A 13,962-nucleotide genomic window follows, 5' to 3' on the forward strand; every position below is an offset into this window, starting at 1 on the left:
CATGATCTTAGACTTGTGTGCAGCTGCTCGACCATGGAAACCCATTTCATGACACTCTCTCGACGAACAGTTTTTGTGCTGACGTTGCTTCCAGAGGCAGTTTGGAACACTGTAGTGAGTGTTGCAACCAAGGACTGACGACTTTTTTCGCACTTCAGCAGTCCCGTTCTGTGAACTTGTGTGGCCTACCACTTCTCGGCTGAGACGCTGTTGCTCCTAGATGTGTCCAATTCACAATAACAGAACTTACAGTTGACCGGGGCAGCTCTTGCAGGGCAGAAATTTGACGAATTGACTTGTTGGAAAAGTGGCATCCTATGACGGTGCCACGTTGAAAGTCACTGAGCTCTTCAGTAAGGCCATTCTACTGCCAATGTTTGTCTATTGAGATTGCATGGCTGTGTGCTTGATTTTATTGACCTGTCAGCAACGGGTGTGGGTGAAGTAGCCGAATCCACTAATTTGAAGGGGTGTCCACATACTTTTGTATGTATAGTGCATTTTTAGGAGGCATGGAAAACCTTTCTGAGCTCCATATCAATGGAACTCTGAAAATATGAATCCCGTAACACGACAAGAAACGCGGCCCGGAAATATTTAGTCTTGAACTAACAGTTACTCCAACGTTATGGCATGGCTGGAATCGTCTCTCATCATTAAGGTTTGACTGTTCTGCTCTGTTGTGGCTAGCGTATTATCACACACCATCTGTCGGCACAGTGATGCATCATGTCACCAGCAACAGTGAACGCATGCATACCATGCTGTGTTGAAGCACCAGACAGATGGCGTTGAGCAATAGGAAATCTTTTTGAATCCTAAATGGTTCACTGCCTGGTTTTCTCATTGGAGCTTATGGAATGTCAGAAATGTCTTACATCAAAAATGTGAACTGTGAAAATAAACAGAGCCAACTTAACACCATTTTTTTTTTTTTCTCTCTGTACAAAGATGAATTTTAACTCCAGAATAATTAGGTAATTTCCTTTCTTTCCTTACTCTCTTTCCTTCCTCCCTCCTTTTGCAGCTATGAGAAGTACTACCTGATGTGTGCTCTGACACACAATGGCCGGAACCTGTTCAAGCCCATCCAGTCCAAGAAAGTCGGCACCTACAAGAGCTTTTTCTACCACATCAAATGGGACGAACTGTACGTCACTACTGCCCTCTACCCATAGAAATACAATACCGTTAGACAAGACATTATACATAACACAATCAATTGAATTGTATATTGTTCTGTTTTTATGTGTACATGATCATGAAACAAATGACCAAATCAATAATAGCTGATCTAATTTTAATTGTGTTTATCTAATCTATAATATTGTTGTATTGAACTTTGCCTATACCAATATTGAGTTTCCCATTTAGGGTCAGATGTCCCAACTAGGGTCAAATTTCCTTGGCATCTGTTACACAGGCCCAGTCACCAACACCACGAACATAGCAGGACAATAATACAAACTGATAAGACATGACAACATTTTAAAGGATTGTTACCTTGTAATACATGTATCATTTGGTCAACCGCTGGATACAATTACTAGTAATAATAACAGATTCCACATAGCATACACTTTTTATCCAAAGAAACTTAAGGGTACAGTCAGTGCATACATGTTTAGTATGTGATCGTTGAACCCTCTTACCAGCTGGAACACACACTACCATTATATATCACAGACGATGCACATTCATACTTAAGCTATTGTGTGTTTGAGAGGAACTATATGCAGTCAGACTGCGCAGAATCACTCATCTACAAAAATGACCTTACATCCCAAATAACTACTCCATATGTGATCAAGATAAGCGATGCTGCGCCTTGCTTTTCTCAAACGGATCTCTCTCTCCAGGATCAACTTCCCAATGGCGGTGGCCCTGCTTCCATTGGAGTCAATGCTGACTCTCTCTCTCTTCGGGGTTCTGAACCAGAACGCCAGCGGCTCCCCAGACTCCAACAAACAACGCAAGGGACCAGAGCTGCTGGGCAAAGTCTCCCTGCCTCTATTTGACTTTCGACGGTAATGCACAACCACATAAATTTTAGTAGTGTGGTTGTGCAATTTCTGTGTGTCTGTTGTGTTTTATGGCATAGTCTTGTGGTCTATTTCAAGAGTTAATTATGTGTAATAGCTGTCTATTGGGGATTCAGAATTGTGTGTGTGTGTGGTGTGTGTGTGTGTAGGGTGGTGTGTGTGTGTGTTGTAGGTTGGTGTGTTTGTGTGACTATAATGGGGTGTGTGTGTGTGTATAGAGGGGTGGGTGGGTATAGAGTTGTGTGTGTTGTAGGGTGGTGTGTTTGTGTGAATATAGTGGGGTGTGTGTATGTTAATACTTAGGTGTGTGTTTCAGGGTGCTGATGAGTGGGACCAAGCTGCTCTGTCTGTGGACGTCTCCTCAGGCTTCCTCTGCTGCAGCCGGGAGCCGGAGGAAGAACCTGGCTGAGAGGATCATACTGCAGGTGACCACACCACTCCACACGCGCACGCGCACACACCACTACACACACACACACACACACACACACCACTCTATACACACCACTACACACACACACACACACACACACACCACTCTATACACACCACACACAGACACCACTCTACACACACACCACTCTACACAAACACACACATTACTTGCCTAGTTAAATAAATAAAATACACAAACACCACTCTACACACACACACACCACTCTACACACACACACACCACTCTACACACACACACACACACGGGAATACCCATATACATGTGAAATTTTACAAACAATATAATTGGGAATTACTGGAACGGCCTTTACCATTTAAGTCGATCTTCTGCAATGTAGTAATGTACAGGCACTGTTTAAATGCACACTTCCTCAAAGCAATCAGTGATTCAGCCATTGGAAAGCAAGCACCTGTTCAGTCATGTTAGATCTGTTTTTACCTCAACAAAATGGAAGATGCTTATTTGTTATTATTTATTTATTATTGATAAGTATTTCAAACCGGACCAAGGTCTTGTCTCACACTCCCCTTACGCAAACATATTTCCTCTTCTGTGGCGACCTAATAAGGGTGTGTGTGTGTGTGTGTGTGTGTGTGTGTGTCTACCTAGAGCTTACCATATGCTTTCCAGTCCAAAAAGTTTGCGCATATATTAGAACAATATTTTGTGACGTTATTGTTAGTTTGGGTGTTCAGCAGTATTCAGTATGTTTTTTTCCGGCTGTTCGAGCACACAACAATTTTTCTTGAGGCACCTGAAGTTCTGTAGCTGATGTCTATGCATCCACTCATTGATTATTCGTTAACAGTAGGGATTCTTCAATTAAGTGTTTGTTGTCCAATGACTGATGACTTTTCATGTACATTTTGTTTATTTGAGAAACACGGCACTAAGCATCTTAGCTAGATGCAAAAACGTACACATTTATGACAGATTTCTTGATTTAGCTTAGATTGATTCTACCTATTTGAGGAAGTGTTACTATATGTTGTTGCTATGGCATCTCAAAAAGGTGACAAACAGTAATATTACTGCTTTCTTCAAATGTTTCAACCAAATGTATTTTTAAGGGAGTATGCGAGGCACAGACATTCGCTTCGCCTAGTCAAATTCTGCTAGGAACAAACCAAACCTAGTGTGCGGATTCCTTTACCATTCCATGACCTCTGACCCCGTTCAGGTGGACTTCCCCAGCCCAGCGGTGGATGTGATGTACGTGGGACCCCAGGAGAGACCCAGCCCTGATCCAAACACCCTGGAGGAGCTAGACCCTGACCTGCGCCGCCAGGTGGACAAACTCTGCAGCCGAGCCTCCACCTTCGGGTACGTATTTGTTACTGGGGCACTTCAGTAAGGGCCAACCCCCCCCCTAGCTTGACATCCACTTATGTAACAGGCTAGAACTTCACCTAAATCCCGATCGATATCAATTGGAGAAGAATTTCGACTTACAGGTGTGTGTATCGCATAATGATTTTGTGTTGGACTGTTCCGCTGTTGGACTGTTCCGCTGTTGGACTGTTCCGCTGTTGGACTGTTCCGCTGTTGGGCTGTTCCGCTGTTGGGCTGTTCCGCTGTTGGGCTGTTCCGCTGTTGGGCTGTTCCGCTGTTGGGCTGTTCCGCTGTTGGGCTGTTCCGCTGTTGGGCTGTTCCGCTGTTGGGCTGTTCCGCTGTTGGGCTGTTCCGCTGTTGGGCTGTTCCGCTGTTGGGCTGTTCCGCTGTTGGGCTGTTCCGCTGTTGGGCTGTTCCGCTGTTGGGCTGTTCCGCTGTTGGGCTGTTCCGCTGTTGGGCTGTTCCGCTGTTGGGCTGTTCCGCTGTTGGGCTGTTCCGCTGTTGGGCTGTTCCGCTGTTGGGCTGTTCCGCTGTTGGACTGTTCCGCTGTTGGGCTGTTCCGCTGTTGGACTGTTGGACTGTTGGACTGTTGGGCTGTTGGACTGTTGGGCTGTTGGACTGTTGCTTAGAGTTCTTATTTGGGGATTGGCCTGTCTACAAGGTAACAGCTAAGTTTTAAAGACACAATATTGTACTGTGTAGCTTTTTTCTTTGTTTTAGTGATGATGTAATCCTCTCTTTACTTTCTAATGAGATCCAGCCAAGGTATTAAGGTATTCCCCTAAAATTGGGCACATGCAAATGTTCCTATGCATAAGGCTTAATACACGAAGATGACGTTATGTCCCATCAGTAGGGCATTTGTTTATCAAGGGCAGGTTTGGTGAATTAGGTGCTAAGCCAAAGTAAACACAGGCTACAACAGGAAGACAAATTAAGGTGGCACTGACTGTGGTGACTACTGACACCAAATATACTCATGAATCAACGTCTAGGCAAAGACCCTAGCTAGTTGGCTAGGCATTATGCAAGGAAGTTAGCTTACCTACATAACAGTTTGTATCTTAAATGGGTCTGATTTCATAAGCTGATACTAGCTGCCATGACAACTGTTACAATTCTAGTAGTGTTATGTAGGGCCTTATGATGGATGTCTCATAACTGTTTGTCATCATAACTGTTGCGTCTGTTGTCATAAGCTGATACCTGCTGCCGTGACATATCTTTACTTTTCCTGCTGCCGTGACGTATCTTTACTTTTCCTGCTGCCGTGACGTATCTTTACTTTTCCTGCTGCCGTGACGTATCTTTACTTTTCCTGCTGCCGTGACGTATCTTTACTTTTCCTGCTGCCGTGACGTATCTTTACTTTTCCTGCTGCCGTGACGTATCTTTACTTTTCCTGCTGCCGTGACGTATCTTTACTTTTCCTGCTGCCGTGACATATCTTTACTTTTCCTGCTGCCGTGACATATCTTTACTTTTCCTGCTGCCGTGACGTATCTTTACTTTTCCTGCTGCCGTGACGTATCTTTACTTTTCCTGCTGCCGTGACGTATCTTTACTTTTCCTGCTGCCGTGACATATCTTTACTTTTCCTGCTGCCGTGACATATCTTTACTTTTCCTGCTGCCGTGACATATCTTTGCTTTTCCTGCTGCCGTGACATATCTTTACTTTTCCTGCTGCCGTGACATATCTTTGCTTTTCCTGCTGCCGTGACATATCTTTACTTTTCCTGCTGCCGTGACGTATCTTTACTTTTCCTGCTGCCGTGACATATCTTTGCTTTTCCTGCTGCCGTGACGTATCTTTACTTTTCCTTTACTGGCTTTATTTTCTACGTTCCACAGTAGACAACAAATTCAGGACCGTTATATACAGTATATACCAATGAAGTTAAAGAGCAGCCTACTGACCTTACTGGGTGGATAGGGACATTAACCCCAGCTGTTTAGGAGAGATATCACACCTTACTGGGTGGATGGGGACATTAACCCCAGCTGTTTAGGAGAGATATCACACCTTACTGGGTGGATGGGGACATTAACCCCAGCTGTTTAGGAGAGATATCACACCTTACTGGGTGGATGGGGACATTAACCCCAGCTGTTTAGGAGAGATATCACACCTTACTGGGTGGATGGGGACATTAACCCCAGCTGTTTAGGAGAGATATCACACCTTACTGGGTGGATGGGGACATTAACCCCAGCTGTTTAGGAGAGATATCACACCTTACTGGGTGGATAGGGACATTAACCCCAGCTTTTTAGGAGGGATATCACACCTGACTGGGTGGATAGGGACATTAACCCCAGCTGTTTAGGAGAGCTATCACACCTTACTGGGTGGATAGGGACATTAACCCCAGCTGTTTAGGAGAGATATCACACCTGGCACAAATGATTGTGTAGTTGTGTTTTTTTCTTGCAGGCTGGTGCCCTGTACCTGTCCTGCACCCAGAGAGTAGTTCCAAGTCCAGGTTTATAGCAACTAATTTCATATTATAACACTCTTATGTAGGATGTTATGATGGAAGTTTCAAGGCTTCATCCCCAAATGACTCTCCAGTCCTCCCAGACCATAGACGTCTATCTGTTCTCATTCCAGAGTGTCTGTTCCCCCAGACGTTTAACTGTGGGCATATAAATGCCCACTTACACCCACTGCCAACCTCTGCCAGGCTGCCAGCCAGATCCATTAGTCTTGTTCAGCCTCCACAGAGAGCCATTTCTTCTGAGGCACGAATCCCTTTAACTTTCTCTGAGCATTCTCTCTTTTACTCCCATGTTAACCTTCTGTGGTTTGAACTTCTTCTTTTGCCGTCTGTTTTGTTCGGGTGTATTTTCGAGTCATTAAGATTCTCTTAGGACAAGAGACTTCAGCTAGTGTGCACTTGTTCAGTTCCCTTCACTGATTTGAAAGGAAATGGCTGGTATAAGACTCCAACAAGCCCATGCCTGGTCTCCCACTAGCCCATGTACTAACATGTGCAATAAAGGGTATACCATCAGAGGGTACGTTGCCAACTAGTGGGTGGCTTTAGACTGGGTAAGGTTGAAGTATTTTGGCATTGGTAGCGATAATGTCACACTGCTGTCCATTGTATTACCAGATAGTGATGACCCTGTCAGCAGTGGTCTGTTTTGACCCATCCTATGACTCACCTACTGCCGTTGAGCAAGGCACTTAACCCCAAACCTGCTCCAGGGGCGCTGCTCTGTTGTGGACCCTGTGCTGCTCCCAGCCGGCCGTGTGTATGTACAGTATGAGGGGTGCTGTAATAGCGATATTAACCTTTTTCATTGTCTCTATATGACCAATCAATAAAGATGGATTGTGGGGGCCTCCCGAGTAGCGCAGTGGTCTAAGACACTGCATCGCCGTACTAGCTGTGCCACTAGAGATTCTGGGTTCGAGTCCAGACTCTGTCACGACCGGGAGACTCATGGGGCGGCACACATTTGGACCAGCGTTGTCCGGGTTAGGGGAGGGTTTGGCCGGCAGGGATGTCCTTGGCAGGCCGGGTGCAGTGCACGCTGACACGGTCGTCGCCAGGTGTACGGCGTTTCCTCCGACACATTGGTGCGGCTGGCTTCCGGGTTAAGTGGGCATTGTGTCAAGAAGCAGTGCGGCTTGGTTGGGTTGTGTTTTGGAGGGCGCACGGCTCTCGACCTTCGCCTCTCCTGAGTCCGTACGGGAGTTGCAGCGATGAGACAAGACTGTAACAACCAATTGGATACCATGAAATTGGGGTGGGAAAAAGTGTTCAAAAAATACAAAAAAAATAAAAGATTGATTTTATTGTTTATGCCTCTCCCTCTTCCTCTCACAGGTTGACGCGGGCCGACCGCCAGCTGCTATGGGATCAGCGGCACCACTGCCGTGCCCACACACACAGCCTGCCCAAGGTGCTGGCCAGCGCCCCCAGCTGGGACTGGGGCAGCATGGCTGAGATCCACTCCCTCCTCCATCACTGGCCCTCGCTCCAACCAGTCTGTGCCCTGGAGCTGCTTGACTCTAAGTACGTGTGGCGGACACATATACAGACAGACACAGATTCTCTTGAACACTTGATACACTTTTTTGAGACGTTGAGAGAACTCGAGTTTGATTTATGGTCAATAGAAAAAAGTTTGATTTGTAAAATGGGAGGTGCAAGTTGATATCACAGGAGTCTTTATATTTCTGTGTGTGTGTTAGCTTGAGATGTAAGATAATGTTACCTATACTAATTAAATCACCTGTTTGACTATAGTTCAATAAATGGTAGACAGTCAGATTGTACTTTACTGTAAGGAACATGGGTTGAAGGTCACTCTGTCGGTCTTTGTTTCTGTCCTGCAGGTTTGCTGACACAGAGGTGAGGAGTGTGGCTGTCAGCTGGATCGAATCCACCAGTGATGACGAGTTGGCCGACTACCTGCCTCAGCTAGTGCAGGTAAACAGTCTGTAGTGTACACACACACAGGAAATCAGTTTGTTGGTGACTCTGAATGCTTTTCTCACCCCATCTCCTTGTCCATGTTCTTTTGGCTCTCTCAGGCCCTGAAGTTTGAGTGTCACCTAAAGAATGCCTTGGTCATGTTCCTACTGTCCAGAGCACAGGGCAACGTCAGTATCGCCCACTACCTGTACTGGTGAGTCTCCACCCACTGAACTAGTAGCATAGTATATAACATAGTGTATATAACATAGCATATTATAAACTGGGTGGTTCAAGTCCTGAATGCTGATTGGCTGACAGCTGTGGTATATCAGACTGTATACCATGGGTATGACAAAACACTTATTTTTACTGCTTTTATTACATTGGTAAACAGTTTATAATAGCAATAAGGCACCTCAGGGGTTTGTGGTATATGGCCAATATACTACGGCTAAGGGCTGTGTCCAGGCACTCTGCGTTGCGTCGTGCTTAAGAACAACCCTTAGTCGTGATATATTGGCCATATACCACACCCCCACGGGCCTTATTTATTAAGTATAATATATAGCATAATATATTGTATAGTATATAGATATACATGGCCTCTGCTAAGTAGTCTGGACCTTTATGGAACAGGAGGTAGTGTGCTTGTCCCGGACACCCAAAACAGAGAATTTTAAGTCAGTATCTAGGCTGGGAACAGTCGTAGGACTACATGTAGTAAGAATATTGTATCTAAAAAGCCACAGTAATCTATACGGAGCTATTAGCGATATCAACTGCTTTGTCCGATCCCATTGTACTCTGATCCTCTCTCCCTCACCAGGCTACTGAGAGATGCAGTGCTAGACCCAGCGTTTGGCCGGAGGTACGACCAAGTGCTGGGGTCCCTGCTGTGTCTGTGTGGGGCCGGCCTCCGGGATGAGCTGGACAAACAGACCCGCCTGGTCACTCTGCTGGGGGCGCTGGCTGAGAAGGTCCGGCAGGCCGGGGGCTCCACACGACAGGTGATGGGGGCTAATAAACACTACTAGAATGTCCAACCTATACCTCAGGGAGCCTCTACAAGGGCTTGGTAACACTTTATTGTACAGACAGCTGTTCATCTTGTATTTACTTATGGTAGGGATGTCATGTTAACCCAATGAGTCCCGCCCGTGTGATTTAGGACCTCGAACCCCTTTTAAACATGTGAGTTTGAGCTATAGACTTTGTCTATTTCTTCGGCATCCGTTAGGTACCAACCAACCGTCTGTGTAATTTACCGGGGCTGAGCTAGAGCGGTGTTTGTAAGACAAGGGCGGATCTCGGATGGGGCCCGGGTCTTTTTTTTACAAAAACATCTGTAGAGTCAGCTTTTAGTAGTTTGTAATCTATGAAAAGCTGAGACTCTAACGAACATGTAACATGTTTTGCTCTATGACGCTACACAAGAGTTGTTAGAAGGTATGGGGTTATTCTACGTAGAAGATCAAAGGAAATCCCTGGACATAGTTTCTAATACTTTAATAAGTTCACATAGTTGCTGTCACAAACTCCACAGAGTTGTCACTGACTAGTTGGATATTATTTTCCCACTGAGCAAACCATTTCTGTGCTTACAGCATTCATGTAAATTCATTTTGAGCAGACTTTATTTTGTCAATAAAACTCATGAATGCAACTGTTTGTCAAATAGTGTTGTGTTCTACTTTTAGCCCTGGTTGGTTGTCCTGAAAGGAAAATGATAAAACACTTAATTGTGAAGCTAAATATAAGGGCTGGACATGCAGCTAAATGAAAGTCAGATTAATGAAAATAGGATTTTTGCTGGGGTCTCGGGACTGAAGGGGTTAAAATCCCATTTATTTCATTTGGTACCAGTTATTTACCAATTATGTTTAAGTTTCCATTTTTACCTTGTAATTCCGTTGTAAATGTCAGCTAAACGATGAAATAAAGTGTTGTGAAACGTTAATTGCTTGACAGTAATTCAACTATTTGTGTGTGTGTGTGTGTGTGTGTCTAGGTGGTGCTCCAGGAGGGTCTGGAGAGGGTGCAGTCATTCTTCCAGAGGAACAGCTGCAGGCTGCCCCTCAGCCCCAGCCTGGAGGCCAAACAACTCAACATCAAGGTAAGTCCATTGTCCACCAATGGAAACAGTGACCCAAAGCTTGACCATTCACTCTGCAAATACCCATTTGACCATCAAAATAATTTTTACCATCTCAACAACATATGGGCTATGACCCATACCAGGGTGTCTGTTAGCCAGCTTTTGGACAATTTTAAATAAAAATAAATACAATTATTATTTGAAAAAAATCTATTAAAAGCGGATAAATAAAATTGTTGCCCGCCAAATTGCCCGAAAAAATCCATCGCAATTGTGTGTCCGCCGAGAGGGGATTCTTTCTTCAAAACAGAGTAAAGACAGCCTCCAGATCGCTCCTTCTTGAGGACAAGGTAACAAGGCTGGTGTGCATCAAGCTGCGCCAAGGAGTTGGACAGTTTTGACTTTCCAACAGCAGCAGCTCACTTTGAGCAGGCCAATCTCCTCTGCAAACGCAAGTACATTTCAGGCAAATTGTGTTCCTCAGGCCCTTTTCTAACAGTTCTGCTGCCGCCTTAGGCAAGACCAACATATGCCACCCCGTCTCATGTATAGTATAAAGATTTGGAATTAATTGATAGACTAGAGCAGGGCTGCCCAACCCTCTTCCTGGAGATCTACTGTCCTGTAGGTTTTCAGCCCAACCCTAATTTAGCATATCTGATTCAGCTAGTTTAAGGTCTTGTTGAGCAGCTAATTAGTAGAATCAGGTGTGTTAAATAAGGGTTGGACTGAAAACCCACAGGACGGTAGATCTCCAGGAAGAGGGTTTGACTGAAAACCCACAGGACGGTAGATCTCCAGGAAGAGGGTTTGACTGAAAACCCACAGGACGGTAGATCTCCAGGAAGAGGGTTGGACTGAAAACCCACAGGACGGTAGATCTCCAGGAAGAGGGTTGGACTGAAAACCCACAGGACGGTAGATCTCCAGGAAGAGGGTTGGACTGAAAACCCACAGGACGGTATATCTCCAGGAAGAGGGTTGGGCAGCCCTGGACTAGAGTAATGATCTGTGTCATGCGCAATTGTTGTATTTCAGTTGAGCTTATTCAGTAGCACTTGGAAACAAAACATCGTTGCCAACTATTCACAGCGGAGTTACAATGTTGCAATCACTTGGCAGCCATCTGCCTATAGTAGGAAACAGAGTTGTTATCAATAAGCCACATGACACGAGTCACGACCACATGATAGTTCAAATTACAGTAAACATAATGTATTAACGTCAAGTAGAACTGTAAAGGGTGAGATAAAATTTGAACTTTGGAATCAAGTGCTCTCATAAATGCATGGCCTCATTTCACAAAAATAAGCTTTCGCTCAATGAACCAGCCTTAATACATTTACATATAGTTTCTTAATTTTATGGCCGCGTAAGTGTCCTCTTTCCACTGCTGTGGTGATGAAGGCATCCAGCTTTTGTCAAATTAACATCAAAAGTATTTTTTTGTTTGTTGCATTTTAGCTAACACTAACCCTTTTCCTAACCTCAGTCTCCTAACCTGCTACGTTAATTATCCTAACCTGCTGTGTAAGTTCTCCTAACCTGCTACAAAAAGTCAAATCTGACGTTAATTTGAAAAAAAGCTGGATCCATTCTAGCCATGACTGGCCAGCCCTTGTGTTCGTAGACAGCCATGTTTTGTTATTTGTTAGGCCTAATTAAAATGTTAATGCCTAGGCTAAATTAAATTAGATGCTAAATGACATAGAGATTCAATTAGAGAGGCCTAGATTGTATTTGTAAACAGCTGTGTGTTATTTATTAATGAAAATATTCATACAAATAGCCTGTAAGACAGGTTGTTCTCAAATGATTTTATACACCTATATTTTGAAGTTGTTTTTATTACTGTGTAGGTGACTTGTTATTCTAGGCTAAATTATGTTTTATTTTTTAAATTATATTAATTTATGATTTATAGCAGGGATCAAGACGCAATGTTTTGCTTAGACATGGAATCTCTAGACCATGTTAGTTCTATCCAAGACGCAACGGGCAATGTTTTGCTTAGGCTAATTTCTCTTCTGATAAGACTAATTACAATCATGTAAATCTGATTTTGAGCCCTGTGGGTAGCCGCCCTAATGTGTTTCGCACCAAATGCATATGGATGTCCGGTAAATGTACATCCTGACGGAAACCCTGACACATACTGTAGTCGTCCTAGTGACTGGTGATGTCACCATAACCTCTACCATCCAAATGCTGACTGGCACTTCATCTACAGGTCACATCAGTTACCCCACCACCTCTATTGTAAGAGGCCATTGACTAGGATACAATATGTGGTGTGGTGTGTGTGTGGTGTGTGTGTGTGTGGTGTGTGTGGTGTGTGTGTGGTGTGTGTGTGCGCGCTCTTCCCTGTCCCCGATTGCTCCTCTTTTCCTGTCTGAGTGTTTTGCTCCATCCGCACGGCCACGTTTCTCACCGCTGGGCAAGTGTGTTTGTATATGAGAGGGTGTGTATTTGTTGTTGGAGTATGTGTTTTGCCCAGCGGTGTATCTGACCACAATCTCGTACCAGACAAGCCAAGGCGATGCCCCCTCATTGAATAAAATCCACCCGTTGTCTCCCTAAAGCAGGCTAGTGCTCCCAGGGGCCAAGGAAGGCTTGTATAACTAACCACAGAGGCTCTCTCTTTGTGTGTTTGCGCATGTGTGTATGTACAGTCGTGCTCCTTTTTCAACTCCAACGCGGTGCCCTTGAAGCTGGCCCTGGTGAACTCCGACCCTCTGGGAGAGGAGATCAACGTCATGTTCAAGGTGGGTGGCTGGGACACGCTGATCCTAGATCAGCATTCCTACTTTAAACACACCTGGGATATATTTAGAGTGCTGACCTAGGACCAGTTTTGCCTTGTAAATAGCTGATCCTATATTAACACTCCTATTCTGGCCACGTTTTGTGAATGGGGGCCGACACATACAAATAGAATAGCTATCAGATTAGACGACTAGATCCTATTTCTAAGGAGCCAGAGTCTCTGAAAAGATGCAAAGTTCCATAGACAAGCAATTTATCACAAATGTAATACTAAGTAATCCATGAAATACCTTGACACGTTCTAGAACACATTCTCTGCATGACTTACAGCAGACTTCACCATTCCTTCTGGAGTATTTGAAGCTTGAAGGAATGCAGGAATACATTCTAAAGAGATCCCTTTGTGTTTTGATGCTATAACAGCTTAATATCAACGCTGCTTTGTACATTATCTTCCCCATAGGGAAGAGATCAGTTACTACTCGTTTGCATTGTCTTTCATAGTTGAAACGGCACCACCTGCTGGCATAATATAACACCAGACCCTGACGATAGAATGTGTATGGAGTCTTTGTTTGACCAGACTTGCAGACACACAGATGGAATGAAACTCCTTAATGAGAATATTATAATAAGTCTCTGTGAATGGTAACTAATGTGTGTGTGGTCTACTAGGTGGGAGAAGACCTGAGGCAGGACATGCTGGCTCTGCAGATGATCCGGGTCATGGACCGCATCTGGCTTCAGGAGGGACTGGACCTGCGCATCGTCAACTTCAAATGCATCTCCACCGGGAAAGACAACGGTACTACACACAGACTAGAACTCACACTCAAAT

The 13,962-nt window shown here is 44.6% G+C and overlaps 1 protein-coding gene across 1 annotated transcript in view; it reads left to right on the forward strand.

Annotated features, from left to right (window-relative positions):
* The window catches only part of LOC106584631 (phosphatidylinositol 4-phosphate 3-kinase C2 domain-containing subunit alpha), a 67,738-nt gene that overhangs the window by 39,599 nt on the left and 14,177 nt on the right, over positions 1–13,962 (forward strand). The window contains exons 12-22 of the mRNA XM_014170115.3: positions 1,028–1,150; positions 1,860–2,027; positions 2,359–2,467; positions 3,680–3,822; positions 7,670–7,858; positions 8,182–8,275; positions 8,380–8,474; positions 9,090–9,270; positions 10,272–10,376; positions 13,031–13,123; positions 13,800–13,929. Of these exons, the coding sequence (XP_014025590.2) occupies positions 1,028–1,150; positions 1,860–2,027; positions 2,359–2,467; positions 3,680–3,822; positions 7,670–7,858; positions 8,182–8,275; positions 8,380–8,474; positions 9,090–9,270; positions 10,272–10,376; positions 13,031–13,123; positions 13,800–13,929 (1,430 nt within the window). The remainder of the gene's footprint in view (positions 1–1,027; positions 1,151–1,859; positions 2,028–2,358; positions 2,468–3,679; positions 3,823–7,669; positions 7,859–8,181; positions 8,276–8,379; positions 8,475–9,089; positions 9,271–10,271; positions 10,377–13,030; positions 13,124–13,799; positions 13,930–13,962) is intronic.

The sequence above is a fragment of the Salmo salar genome, chromosome 23, assembly GCF_965601325.2.
Source record: "Salmo salar chromosome 23, fSalSal1, whole genome shotgun sequence".
NCBI lineage: Eukaryota > Metazoa > Chordata > Actinopteri > Salmoniformes > Salmonidae > Salmo > Salmo salar.